The sequence below is a fragment of the Melospiza melodia genome, chromosome 20, assembly GCF_035770615.1.
Source record: "Melospiza melodia melodia isolate bMelMel2 chromosome 20, bMelMel2.pri, whole genome shotgun sequence".
NCBI lineage: Eukaryota > Metazoa > Chordata > Aves > Passeriformes > Passerellidae > Melospiza > Melospiza melodia.
Window position 1 is genome coordinate 5037032 of NC_086213.1, and position 14148 is coordinate 5051179.

Consider the following 14148-nt stretch of genomic DNA (forward strand, 5'->3'; position numbering starts at 1 on the left):
GGTGTTTAGGGAAAGGCTGGCCGAGGTGCTGAGTGCCATAGGGAAGGGGGCACGGTGGGGTTCGCTCACTGGATGGTCTCGGAGGGTCTTCTTCAATGTAATTGCTTCTGTGCTTCTCCCCACTTTATTGCTGGGGTGCTCCCAGCCTTTAAACTTATAAATTTTGTCCCCGAGGAAAAGTAGATGTTACTTATATTACATCCGCCCTCATGCATGTTTTTTACTTAGAGTCAGCCAGCCAAGTGCTTCCTGAATGTCCCTGTTCACTTTTTCAGGTGCTTGTTTCAATGAGATAAGCTCTAAAGATGTTGAAGTTTAAATGTGGAGCCCGAAATCCAGTCGAGGCAGGACCGATGGAGCCCATCACCAGCCGAGTGTCTCGGCTAAATCTGCTCTTTCAGGTGAAGGACATCTGGCCTGGGAAAGGCTGATCCTGGTTTTGTTCTTGTCCTGATCTCCAGTATCTCAAAATACAGCTTTGCTTGTTTGGGTGCTGAAACCATGCCTGTGTTATTCTTTGGGGTAACTAGGTGAAGTTCAAGGTGCACCTGGTTTGCACAAAATTCAGTGGATAGGAACTGCTGTAATGTTTTGTGCATCTGCTGATGTTTTAACCTGATAGATTTTTCCACTTAAATATGGAATATTGCTTTCTGTAATATTTAGTTTTTTCATGAGTGAAGGAGCTGTGGGTTTGTCCCAAGATGAATTTACCTAAGGGGCTGCTTTTTCATCATCTGAGGTCCCACAGCTTTTCCTTCCAGAGCTACTGTTGATGCTGATTTCTCCAATTGTTTGTACCATGGAAAGACCTGCATGATGCAGTGTCAAGGAAAAGGCCAGTCAGATCAGAGTCATCAGGAGGATAGAGATTGTTAAAATTTGAATCACAGCTTTCTTGAGACTGGTAGTTTAGTTGCTTGAAACTTTAAAGGATTGCTTTGTCTATAAGAAAAATACCTGTAACAGCTATCTGTTGGACAGATGGACATAGTGAGTTGATATATTTACCTCACACTTCTGTATCATTTGCTTAATTTCTGAAGTAGTGATTTTAAAATGGATATATATTATCTGCTCTATACATCTGTTATTGATTTGAGGCTTTTCATTGTTGTCTGAGACTCCATCTGCTGTTGCTGCTTTTTTTTTCCAGGGGAAGCCACTCTTTGTGACTCAACAGCAGATGTCTCCTCTCTCCCGGGAAGGCATCCTTGATTCATTATTTGTTCTTTTTGAAGAATGCAGAAACCCTGCTTTAATGAAAATTAAACATGTTGGCAACTTTGTCAAGAAGTGTAAGTTTGTTTACACTAATTTTCAGGTGTCACTTTATAAAACAGTTCTTAAGAATCTGGATGTTAGAGTAATGCTTTAGTTGCTTTGATTGTAACCCAGGACTTTGAGCATCTGATTCTTTGTTGGCAGACTCAACTCTGCAAAGGGGATCTTGGCAATCTTGGTAAGGATTTGTTCAGGTCCAAGAAGATCAAATGCAAGTGGCTTTTGAAGTGCTGTGACTCAAATGTGCCTCCTTCTTAGTCTGTACTGTATTTATATTTGAAGAGGTGCTTTCTTGGAAAGTGAGTACTGGCTACAGCAAAGCTCTGAGTGTGCACCACAGAAGGATGTCAGAAGTTTAGAGCAGGGTGGTGACTCTGAGAGAAAAAAAGATTTGAGAGAGAAATTTGGTAATCTCTGGCTCTTTCAAAATACCTTTTGGAGTCCATGTGTTACCAAAGTTCTGCATGTGTAACTTGTAAAGAAGTATTTCTGTGCTTCAGAAATGCAGGTCCTAAAGGTGTAAATATTTTATTGATAATGTGCCCAGAATCCTTTTGAGGAAGAGCAAAGAAAATTTCCATCAATTTTTCCATTAAGATGTAGCAGAAACACATTGGATTTCAAGTAACACCTTGTGTCCCCCGTTATAATTCCACCCAATGATTTGTAGTATTATTAGCAGACAGAAATTTTCTGCTAGTTTGAAGAATTTTTAGAACAATCTCCTGTGAGTGACTGATAATCCCAGTGCATGCTGGCTGGAACTAGTCAGTGGGAAACTTGAGCTGAATATCTGCAGTAAATGCCTCTGGTTGGTTGTTAGACAATAGACTGGTGCCTCCCTCAGGCAGAGGAGCAAACCCTGCCCCTGGACTGGAACTTGCTGGGTAAAGCCCTCATGTTTAGAGAATATACTTTGTATTGATAAAGGATGGCTGGAAAGAAATTAGGAACCAAAGAGCTTCTCAGGCTCTGATGTTATGAATGGGACAGAATTATGGTTGCCATGGGAACTGTCTTAACATTTCCTGATCCTTTTGTATGTACCATATTTCAGACTTAACTCTGCATTGATACAGTCTTTTTCTAGTTCTGATGCATGCTGTTATTTTTAAGAAGCATATTCTGGAAAGATTTAACATTTCTCGAGAATCTGGAACTGAATGTTGGGATTTTTTTTGGTTTTGGTTTGCTGGAGCTTTTTAAATTTTATTCCCCAGTTTCTATGTTGTCTCTTTTTTATGAAATGCCAGTTGCCAAATGTAAAAACAAGTATTTTATTTTTATAGATGCAGAGGCTGTCGCTGAACTAAAGGAACTGCAACCCAGTGTGAAGGACTTTGAAGTAAAGAGTGTGGTTGGCTGTGGTCACTTTGCAGATGTCAAAGTAGTGAGGGAGAAAGTCACTGGTGATGTCTATGCCATGAAGGTGATGAGCAAGGAGTCCTTGCTGGCACAGGAGCACGTATGTATATTTTTCTCTGATGAGTCTAGGAGGATAAATTGCAATTTGTTGAACACTTCCTTTATGTCACTATAATTAGAACTGAGTTAAAAATATATCTTGAGAAAGTTCATCCTGCATTTGAGTGAAGCAATAAATTTGTGTGTAGTTTTGCTGTGTTTAAAAGCCATTGTGACAGTCTGTGGGTCTGTTGGATGAGGTGCCATCCTCAGGTGCCAAAACATGGCCCTTGTTGTAAAGAGCTTCCCATGTAATTATAAGAAAAGAAAAACAGATGATGAAAACACTGAATCAGTATTGATCTTGTTGAAGATGGTTTGAATTTTCAGACAATCCATTCATTAAGTTTTTTTTTTTTTTTTAATTTTAAAGAGCAAAGTAGAATGTCAGGAGTGGGTGTGAAGGCAAACTGTGGTGACTGGATTTTTATGGAGAGCCTCTCGCTAGCTTGAGGAATGTGTTACTTGGAAACTTAAAAAAGGGATAATGGAGGTTGTTCTCATAGTTTGGTGAGAAACAGAAGTTAATCTTTGCTGACATGAGATGACAAGTAGGACAGAGATACTCCATGAGAGACCTCATGAATTTATACAATATCTGCATCAGTTGTTCCCAATACATGGTGCACCAAGGTTGCTCCTGATATCCCTCAGCATTGTTTGTGGCTAGGAGAAATGGAGCCCGACTAAAATTACCCTTTTTGGGCCCAGATTGACAAGAAAGCAAAGTATGGTGCTACCCTCACATCGCACTTGCTCAGGAAACAGCACTTAATGATTTCTGTGTAATTTTTTTGTGATGTGTGCCAAGTTTTTCTAAAACTAGGGGATTATAATGTATTCTCACTCCCTCTCATCATGATGTAACTGAACACTTTTTTGGTAGGTGTCGTTTTTTGAGGAAGAACGCAGCATATTAGCTCAGAGCACCAGTCCATGGATTCCACAATTACAGTATGCATTTCAAGACAAGAAAAATCTCTACTTGGTAATGCCTAGTTTTTTGATTTTCTCCTCTACTGAACACCATTGTTGTTGGTTTATTTTAAAGAATAATGTGATGGTTGAAATGTGCTTGTTTTCTGTAAATTTTCCTGCACTGTTTGATATATGCCCAGTGTCATACTGGGGAGTTGAATGGAATATCTTGTATATCTATTCCTTTAAAATTGGATGCAGGTTATGGAGTATCAGCCTGGAGGAGACTTGCTGTCACTCTTAAACAGATATGAGGACCAGCTGGATGAGAGCATGGTGCAGTTCTACCTTGCAGAGTTGGTTTTGGCCATTCACAGTGTCCATCAGATGGGTTATGTCCACCGGTATGTCAGGGTTCCTTTGGGTGCTTCTGTATCCTGTCCTCTTTCAGTATTTCACATGCTGTGTCAGAGGACAAAATTAGAAAATTAATCAGACTCCCAACTATAATTGTAGCTCAGGGCATTGACTTTGATGTAAAGTTCAGACCAATATCAAGAAAGGATTGTTACATATATTTTTCTGGAGGCTCAGTGAAAAGAAGCCTTAATGTTGCCCTATAAAAAATTTAAATATTTTCCATGGATTGCTGCTTTTGGCACCAAATCCTATGGGGAATTAATGTAATTGTTAAAAATGGTTGTGTGCTGATTGGTGAACAGGGCAGTATAGGATGTTGGAGTAGTTAAATATCACAGAGTTTTCTCTCAGGGCTTGGAGACAGTTACTGTGTGCATTTCCAAATCATAATGGTATTTAAAAAAACTATTCCATTCTGGAGGTGTGGATGGGTATTATGTTCCAAGACCTTGTAGTGGCTGCACTTAGAGCATGGGCTGTGGCTTTCTAATGCAAGGTCACTGGCTGAATTTGGAAGATGTGAAGAATAAGTTCTGAGGGAATTTGGGAAGAAAACTACAAAGTACTTGACTGTGAGTCAGTTACAATGTGGTCAAGATGCAAAATCACCTTATCTTTTCATCTGCTGTCAATAGTTATTAACCTTCCATGAAATAAGGGGAGCTGTAATTCTTCCATATTTGCCTGGAAACAGGGAATTTTTGGAAAGACTCCCACTTGAAAGGCTTTATGCATTTGGTTGAGTATAGCTGAATAGGGATATCCTGTTATCTGGGTGTGCCTGTAGGGAATGGTCTGGAAAGGTTCTGATTGCTTTCTTCTGGCTTACAGGGACATCAAACCAGAGAATGTTCTTATTGACAGAACAGGGCACATTAAACTGGTGGATTTTGGGTCAGCTGCCAAAATGACAGTAAACAAAACGGTAATAATGTGGATTTCAACTTTGTCTGTGCCTTGTTTGGATAGTCCAGTTGAAAAGGGAAAACTAACTCAGTATCTGTTCTTTGATTACACCTTGCTCTTCTCTCTTCTGCCTTTCTTGTCTACTATGGAATCTATTCACAATTGTATTTTTCCATTTGTGAATGGCTTTTCAAGCATGAGCTCAAGTATCTTGTTCAGCCCTCAGCAAATACATATTTACTTATTAAAATATTAATAAACAAGAAAGCAGACTTACCTTTACCTTTCTCATGGTGCTGCACTGGGCACAAAATCATATTTCTACAAGTTCTTACAGCTGTTCAATGCTGTGTTTAAAGGGGACATGGATTCATAGTTGGAATGAAAATCGTGCCTGTTGTAACCAAGTTCACATAACTTTGAAGACTGGGGAGCTCTTGATCAAAATGAGTCACATTTAAATATTCTGGGCTTCACTCACCACAAAGTACTGCATCAAATCTAAATCAGTGGAGTTTTTTATAAGTTGCTTGTAAGTTTTGGTAGCTGCACACAACTTCCACTGAAAATTTTTAAAATTTAAATGTGTCTAAGTGAGAACATGAAGTTCTGTACCATATTTCTGTCTTGTTTTACAGTTTTTATTTTTCCATAACATTTTCTTTGTAATGTGATTCTTAATATCCTGTTTTTCCCTACTCTTACATTTTCAGTGCTTCTCTGCATTGCATTTTCCTTTGAAACTTTTTGTTCACACTATCTCTTCAGTCACTCATAGGTTTTTGTGTTAGCCTGCCTGCTGTTTTGTTTCATTCTTTATGCCACTCACTACAAAAATGATTGTAGCATTGGCTCCTGAATTACCTTTTCTAAGCAGTCCAGAAATTCAAATATTAGTACTTTGCTGATCATGAACACTAGGTAAAAAGGATGACAGGGAATGTAATGAGGGCAGGAAATAGTTCTGTCTGAACTTGACCATTTTTGAAATTTCAGCTATGATGTCCCTGTTAATACTAGTTGAAACAGAGTTAAAACAAACATCAGTTTAGTATTTCTGTGCTTTTTGGGATGCTACTTTTCTACTTTAGCAGTTTGTATTTTATAGTAACAATTAGCTCTGATAATTTGACTCTTTATATCAAATATATCAAACAAATCCCTTTGGTTACCAGCAGTTTTCTTAACCTGGTGCTTATTTGCTAAACAGCTTTGCTTAAAATTACTTTCTTAAAATTCACATGGAGGGCTGAAAATTATGTCTTTTTTAAAAAATAAAAAAAGAGTGGAGGGGGAAAAAAGAAAACCTTTGTTTTATTACCAAGACGCCATTGAACAGAAAGTGCTGTAATTTCACTTGGTGTATCTTTGCTCCCAGGTAAATGCCAGGCTCCCTGTGGGCACACCTGACTACATGGCACCAGAGATGCTGACAGGGCTGGGAGGGGATGGCAAAGCCTCCTATGGCCCTGAGTGTGACTGGTGGTCCCTTGGAGTCATTGCCTATGAAATGATCTATGGGAGGTCTCCCTTCACTGAGGGCACTTCAGCAAAGACTTTCAATAACATCATGAACTTCCAGGTAGAGAGATCTCCTTCCCTGTTCTCAAGTAAAAAGGCTGTTTTTCTCAGCTTTGCATAAAAGTTTATGGATGTCTCTTACTTTGTCATAAAATATTTGGAATATATGCACTGTGCTGTATTTATATAGGTATTATAGGTTATAGTCAAGTTATTTTTTGTAACAGGTGTCATCATTCCCAATTGAAAAAATGCTATGACCCACCCTTTGGAGGTTTGTGAGAATTTTCTGGGGAAATGTCTTGTTTTATTCTTCCATTTGTGTGTGCTATTGGCCATTGTTCAGCATAAGGTGCTGACCTGGGATACCATTTGCCTGGGTGGGAATGGTTGTTCCTGTGTTCTTATCTTTACTGCAGTAAATGCATATAAAAGCCTGCTTGGATAAAATGCACCGTGCTTTTATTTGTGTGCTATAAATATTCATCCTTTGTACCTGACATATCTCAGAATAATGAAACTTAATCTTCCTGTTCTGAGCCTGTTTTCCTACTGAGCAGAAATCCATTTCTTTCTAATGCAGAGATTTCTGAAGTTCCCAGAGGATGTGAAAGTTAGCAGTGACTTTCTTGACCTGATCCAGAGCCTGCTCTGTGGGCAGAAGGAAAGGCTGGGTTATGAGGATCTCTGCTGCCATCCATTTTTTTCTAAAATTGACTGGAACAATATCCGTAATTGTAAGTAGAATAAAATTGCTTTTAGAAACGATTTCTGGGTTTTTTGGTACTGGGAAATGTATACAATGAGTATTAAAGAGTGTTTGATCTGAATTATTCCTAATGAAACAGGACTGGTTTCTGGAGCAGGTGTTTTTAGCAAAACAGCTCATTTTGGTTTTTGCAAAGGCTATGTTAATATCTCAGGTAAAAATTGTAAGGTAGAGGATGTTTTATTAAACTCCACATGAATTCCTGATGCAATTGCCATATTACTGCAGGCACTAGACTGGAAAATCAAAATGGTCCTTTCCATGTCCTTCTTCAGATTAAAAGGCATCAGTATTTTTTTTCAGGCCTTTCCCACTTCAGTTTGCTAAATTTTGGCTTCATCTTTTCTTGTTGTTGTTGTTGTATCTTCAGATTTCTCTTTTGTAACTTGTGAACCAACTTTACTTAGGGTTGGTTTGTTTTTTGTAGTTCCAGTAGGTGATGAAATGTCTGTGGCCATAGGGGCCATTGCAGCTTTTTGTCAAAGTCAATGGGGATAATGTATTACTGCTTTTTTTTTGGTGAAAAATCTGTTCATTCAACCAGGAATAGAATAAAACCAGTGAACCAGATAATTCTCTATGCAGAAAACTGTGTATAATACTATGCAAGCAATGGAATTTGGTATTTGGAAGTACTGAGGCACCAGCTCCATGGCAAAAGCAAATGCTTCACAGTTCATCAGTGATCTCTGTATGGGGATCTGATTGTATTGGAGAGTATTTTAAATTATTTGGACTGTAAGATTATCTGGGCGAGCAACATGTCTGCCTTATGTTTTTTGTCAAATATGCTGTAAGGGAATGATTCTGCTCCATTTTCCATGATAAATTGCTAAGCCAGTGCTTCTCCTTTTGATGACTATCTCAGCACTTCAGCTGTCAGCTCCACAGACTGTTTGCTCACTTTTCTGTCGATTCATTAATTTTGAACTTGTGGAGCTGCTGTTCTGTTAAATTCCATTGTTTCTGCCCTTTGAGAGCCATTGAGCCTGCAGCCCTTTTCATCACTTTAGCATACATTTCCCAGTGCTCTCTGCCTTCTCTCCCTAGAGCCCTGCCTCAGCCACCAGTTTCTGTTCCTGAATTTAGTGTTGCATTTATATCATGTTGCCTCAGATATAGAGAGGAGAATGACATGTGAGCATATGTTCTGGTGTTTCCTTGGCAATTGCCTGTCTAGTATTCACACAGCTGCAGGAGTTAATGGAACGTTTTGCCAATTTGTGTGACAGCAGTGATGCTGATGGACAAGCCACTAGGCAGCCCTGGTGTGGTTTTAATGTTGGAATAATCATTTGGGATTTAAAAAAATCCCATTTCTGTCTGCAGCTGGCCAGCAGATTGCATCATCACTCCCTGTAATATCCACACCTACCTACTGGGAGGTTTCATGCAGTTTTGACCCCTCATTTTGTTGTTATACCTCATACTTGATAAACCCCCACTGTAACTAGCACAAAACACAGCAGTGTCTGTGCTTCCAGCAGCAGATTCAATGTATCACCTATTGCTTTGCTCTCAGTAGTGGTTCTCCCTGTGCTGATTTTTCTGAGCAGTCTTTCTGTCATTCTGTTCAAAACCTGGGTCAGGTTTGACCTGAGCTATCTAAAAGCTAAAGGTTTCTTTCTAATCTTGACCTCTGCTGATAGAGGTGTTTAGCTGGAGAAATGGCAGCTTGAGAAGATGGGTGGTGGAAGAGGTCATAGGATTTAGATTTACATTAAAGAATCTCACTACCCCAAGTTAATCTGGTGAAAGACTTTAAGGTTATGGAGTGTTGGGGCTGGGTGATCCTAAACCCAACTGAAGTGACTCTGATCCACAATTGTTGGACAAATTCTGTGTCAGTATAGTCAGACTTTCCTATAGTCTATAAGGGCAGTGATGTAATTTCTATTTCAGGCTGAGCAAGGTAGGGAAAAAAATTGGTACCTTTGCCTTGCAGGTTTTTAATTATCATGCTGAGAGCTCCAGGATAGCCATTCTTAATACACAGATTATGGTTAAGAATGTGTCATTAAGGGGCTTTTCAGTGTTACACTTTGTTGTTATGGTAACCTATCAAACACTTGACTTTTTAGTAAACCCGTTTCCAAAAGATCATTGCCTCTAAAAAAAGCTCCCAACTTCCTGAGGTCCAAGTAATGTATTTGTAAAAGCAGCTCTTAAGTTACAGAATCAAACAATTAAACCTAAAGTCAGGTTTATCTGAATTTGTCTCAACAGGTGATTTTTCTCCTTTGTTGGAGTATTATACTGAAACACACAGAAATTCTGGTCTCTGTTGCTCTCTGCCTTTTTTTCTGCTATTTAATGACTTCTAAAGCTTATTTAAAAAACCCACCTGCAAACAGATACCATTGCACTTCCTCCCCAAAAATAAAATAAACTAAAACTTTCAAAAAAGTTTTTGTTCACTCACTGAAGAATTTTCTGAAAGTATTTTGGAATTTATTTACCTGAAATAAGCATATTTCTGTTTCAGCTAAATGATCAGGTATTTCACTAGAAAGTTGATAACAGAACCATTTGAGTACCTAAGAAGTATCTAAAATCAGAGGTAGAGAATGTGGGAATGACATACTTGAGTTATCAGCAACAAGGCTGCATTCTGTATAATTTTGGGAGTTTTTGGTTGTCTTTTGTTATTTGACATCCATAAACTGCATCAGCTTTTATTTTGGAACCAAAAATCTGCTTGCTGAAGCCTAGCTGGGAGATGGTCAGAAAACTTTGATCTGTATCAGCATAAAGAGCCTTTCATTTTAAGAATTGCTTTGTAATTACAATCCAAGAGGTCTTGAAAATGGAATGGCATATTTGGGCTTGCACATGGAAACTATATATATGAAAAGACAAGAGTTATTGTCTTGTGCAAACAGAAGAACTCGAGAAAGTATTAGAGACTGATTTTTAAACTGTTTTCTGCTGTTAAAGAGGCAGGACCCAAATCTCATTATTCAAAAATCCAAGACACTTCTCCTTATGAACACCATGTTGTCATTCAGGATGTTAACAGTTACACATTGTAGTGTTTCATTTGAATTCTTGTCTTCAGAAAAATGTGTTGACTTGTTTCTTGAAGTGGAGATCACTTGCACTGCAGGTTGGAAATCACTTTTATTAATAGAAATGTATGTGTTGGATCATTGTCTTGACAAAACACTAAAGGTGTTAAGATAATATTGTAATGATAGGTTAGAACAAGCACAGTGCGTTTTTTATAAGTAGTCTTAGCAAAAATTTCCTTTAGTTTCATCATTGGGATTGTCTATTCTTTCTTTCATAACACTTTCTCAAATAGGTCTGTTAGAGCCTGAGGAAGAGGAATGCCTAACCTATTTAAAAAGGCTGTGTGGATGCTTTTCCTCAGAAAGCATTTATAGATCACCTTGTAGATCAAGAAGAGACACATTTTTATCCTTAAGAAACATTCTGTATTGCCTTTAAGTTTCCTATTTCAGTTGAGTCTTTCACTGTCCCAGGGGAAATGCAGTCTCTCTTTTCTGAATTTGCATGAAAATATTTTGAAAGGATGGAAAGACCTGGTTAAGGCAATGTTCTTTGTACCAGTCATAAATACACACACTGAGGCAGAGTTTTAAAAAAAGGCTTTTTTCCATAAGAGACACTTTATCTAATCTTAATTATAAACTGATTAAAGTACTGGAGTATGTGTGGTGGTTTTGGATTTTTCCTTTTTTCTTTTTCCTTTTTTCTTTTTCTTTTTTTTTTTTCCCTTAAACTTAGCAACCTACAACACCCCCTTTTCCTCTGAAAGTCATTCTTTGGAACAGATGGAAGAGGGTTACATCCTTCCACAAGTGGGGATGTATCTAGGCAAGGAATTGGCTTTTTTAAAACATGCAGTTCTCCACAAGATACTTTAAATGGTAAACAGAACATGTACGTTGTTGTAACGTGTCGGGGACAAAAGGAGCTCTTTGTACCCAACCAGTTTGTGAGAGTAGAAGCACTGGGTTTACTGATTCTTGAGTAATACTTTGGGGTGAGCCTGAGAAAAGTGCAAATTTGTCACCTTGTCAGATGTGATGGCTTGGTGCTCACATTTATTTCTCAGAGGCTTCTCTTGACCTCTGCTGAAGGATCCTTTCCTTTAAAGAGGAAACTGATAAGCACATCAATGTATTTGCATTCACCAGTCTTCATCTTGTTCTGAAATTGCTATGGTTGTGTGACAGCTTTCTGATTTTAAGCAAGAAATAATAACTTAGCTAGACATTATGCCATGGTGTGACCCACCCTTGAGAACAAAATTGCTTGTCTGTTTTAGCTTGATTTTACAAGACTACTCTGTTTTTTCTGTGTTAATTTGGACATCCGATAAAGGACTCCTTAGTCTAAAGAATAAAAAATCTATGAGGAAGCTACCATATAATTAGCAACATCAGACAGAGTGGATCTAGCTTTTTTTTTTCTAAGTTATTCCCTCTTACCCATAAGTGATATTTTTGTCCAACAGCTGAAACTTCTTCAGAAGTTCTGCTTCCCATTTTCAGCCACTGTTGACAAGTTCAGAACCACTTAACATCTAGAGGTGTTTTTGTCAAATGACTGTTCCAAGTTTTCTCTTTAGTTGCTACTACTTCTTGATACAAATATTGTAACAAAGTTATACTGCAGAGTTGCAGGGATTTTGGACTGTTAGTCATGGTTTTTAGTGAATGCAAAATAGAGGGCAAAGGATTGTTTCATTATTTTTTAATCTAGTATTCACAATTTCTCTTCTTTGTTCTCATATTTTATTAAACATCAGAGGAAGCTGTAGTGTAAAACACTGTGCTCTTTAAACTAGTTTCCACCAGCCCCAAAGGTTTGCTCTGTCTCACATTCAGTTTTATCTTTGTGCATCCATTGTTCCCCCACTGAGTGCTTTTTCATCTTTTTATGTGCATGCATAGTTAAATGATATTTTCTTTTATGCATGGGGTTTGAGTAGCAATTCTTATTGTTGGTAAGAGGGACAACTTTGTTTTTAATTACAAGACCTTGAAGATGGCTCTTAAGATCTTCTTTGCTGATTTCTGGAGGGAAGTAAGACTTTAGGTGTCTCTTTCAGAGATGAAGTTATATCTGGCAGGCTCTGGGGAGGACAGAATAGGGTGCTTGTACCCTTATAAAAAGGCAGCTAAGTTGGGTTTTGCTACCTCTTTAAAAATGTTCTAGATTTTTGCAGATGAAGTGAAGAGTTGGCTGTTTTCTCTATTACTTTACCTCATAGACAGTGTCTGCCTTCAAAAACAGTGTTAAAAATCCCACAGCAACCCTTCTGTGAGAGAAAGTGCAGAGTTCTTTCAGCAAAGGTCCTGAAACTAAAGAATACTGATCCTGAACTGATCCTTCTCTGCTGTGAATTAACTACAACTTTAGGCTTGTATTTGCAATTAATTTACAAATTGTTTTCTGTTACTTATCTGTTTTTAATCATTAAGAACAAATGTAAGAGTAGCTGGACATTATCCTGATATTAAGTGATTTTTTTTTAAAGGAAATACATATTCCAATCAACAATCTATATTTCAAAATTATGTTTATGTTGCATAAGTATCAGCATTATGTTATATTTTTTATTATGACCAATTAAAGAGAAGAAATTAATAAATCTGTGATACTGACATACATTTTAAATGTTCTGGAGCTTGTAAGTTCCAGTAGGCTGAAACTGCTTACTACAGAACCTATTTAATTAGTGTATTTTCCCCATTTATCTCATTCTAATGCACTTGGAGCTACAGTACACAAGCAGCATCTGTTTCATGGAATTTCTTCTCACTTCCCTGCTTGGGAGCAGCGTCAGGATGGCTCTTCAGGGAGCTGCTACCAAAGCCCGCGCCTGTACTTGGGATTTGGCACTTGACGGAGACAGATTCTTTATTTTTAATTTTTGATTTTTTTTGTCTATTAACGCTGGTCTGGTGGGTAGTTCCAGCGAGGAATGGAGAGGTAAAGGCGGGCAGTGAAGGCTTTGGCAGCCTAGAGGGAGCCAGAGCCTCCAGCCGTGACTGGCGGTGCCCCTGCCACTGACGGGCGGCAGCGGCTGTCACGCCGCAGGCAGGTAGGGTTAACGCCGGCTCGGGAGCAGGGAGCCTGCACTGCAGGGGTTGGAATGTTTGTTCCCAGTCCTTCAATCCTCAGCAGCCCTTCAGCTACGGGAGATCCATACTGGATCCATGGTAACGGTTTTAGCACACTCCACTTCCATCAGCTGGTGACAATGGGCTGTTCTAGCTGCGGGCTGAGGAGCTGTCTCCCCTTTGCTGAGCTCAGAGTTGCAGTGAGTGGGGAGCCGAGTGATGAAATTAAATAAATAAATGTTAGGAAATGTGATTTAATGAGGTAGGGATTGCACAGCAGGGCTTCTGCATTCATTCCTTTCCCACACGTAGCCAAGCCAGCAGGTAGCTCGGGTGCTGCACAGCACCGAGAAGAACTTGTCCTTTTGTTCCTTAGGTTAATTAAACTGAAGCAAGCACGAGAAAATCATCTGAAATTAAAACAACTGCTTAGCAAGTTAAGTGGTACCAATTTAGAAATTATAGTAAGAAATACATTGTAATTCCTGCTATTTATACCTCTCTTCAGAGCTCATTGTATCAGAGCCAGACTGCAGTGGTGTCCCGGCAAGAGTTCCAGATCTTAAGCAAGCTTGTTTAGAGAAATAAAATCAATCTTCTTTTCCTACAGACCACTGAGCTTTTAGTAGCTATAGTTTATTAGAACCTTCCAGGAGAAAGACCAGTTTGCTGTTGATTAGAAACCCATGCTGGGAAGATTCTTGTTAGTGTTAAAGGGTAAGATATATCCCTTAGCTGACTAGCACAAGATCAGGCTTCTTTCTCAGGTAG

General features: G+C 38.7%; 1 protein-coding gene across 1 annotated transcript in view; it reads left to right on the forward strand.

Moving 5' to 3' along the window:
* Window positions 1-305: 305 nt before the first annotated feature.
* The window catches only part of CIT (citron rho-interacting serine/threonine kinase), a 68041-nt gene continuing 54198 nt past the window's right edge, over window positions 306-14148 (forward strand). The window contains exons 1-8 of the mRNA XM_063173417.1: window positions 306-401; window positions 1157-1298; window positions 2574-2749; window positions 3635-3736; window positions 3928-4070; window positions 4918-5011; window positions 6371-6574; window positions 7097-7250. Coding sequence (XP_063029487.1) covers window positions 306-401; window positions 1157-1298; window positions 2574-2749; window positions 3635-3736; window positions 3928-4070; window positions 4918-5011; window positions 6371-6574; window positions 7097-7250 — 1111 coding nt within the window. The remainder of the gene's footprint in view (window positions 402-1156; window positions 1299-2573; window positions 2750-3634; window positions 3737-3927; window positions 4071-4917; window positions 5012-6370; window positions 6575-7096; window positions 7251-14148) is intronic.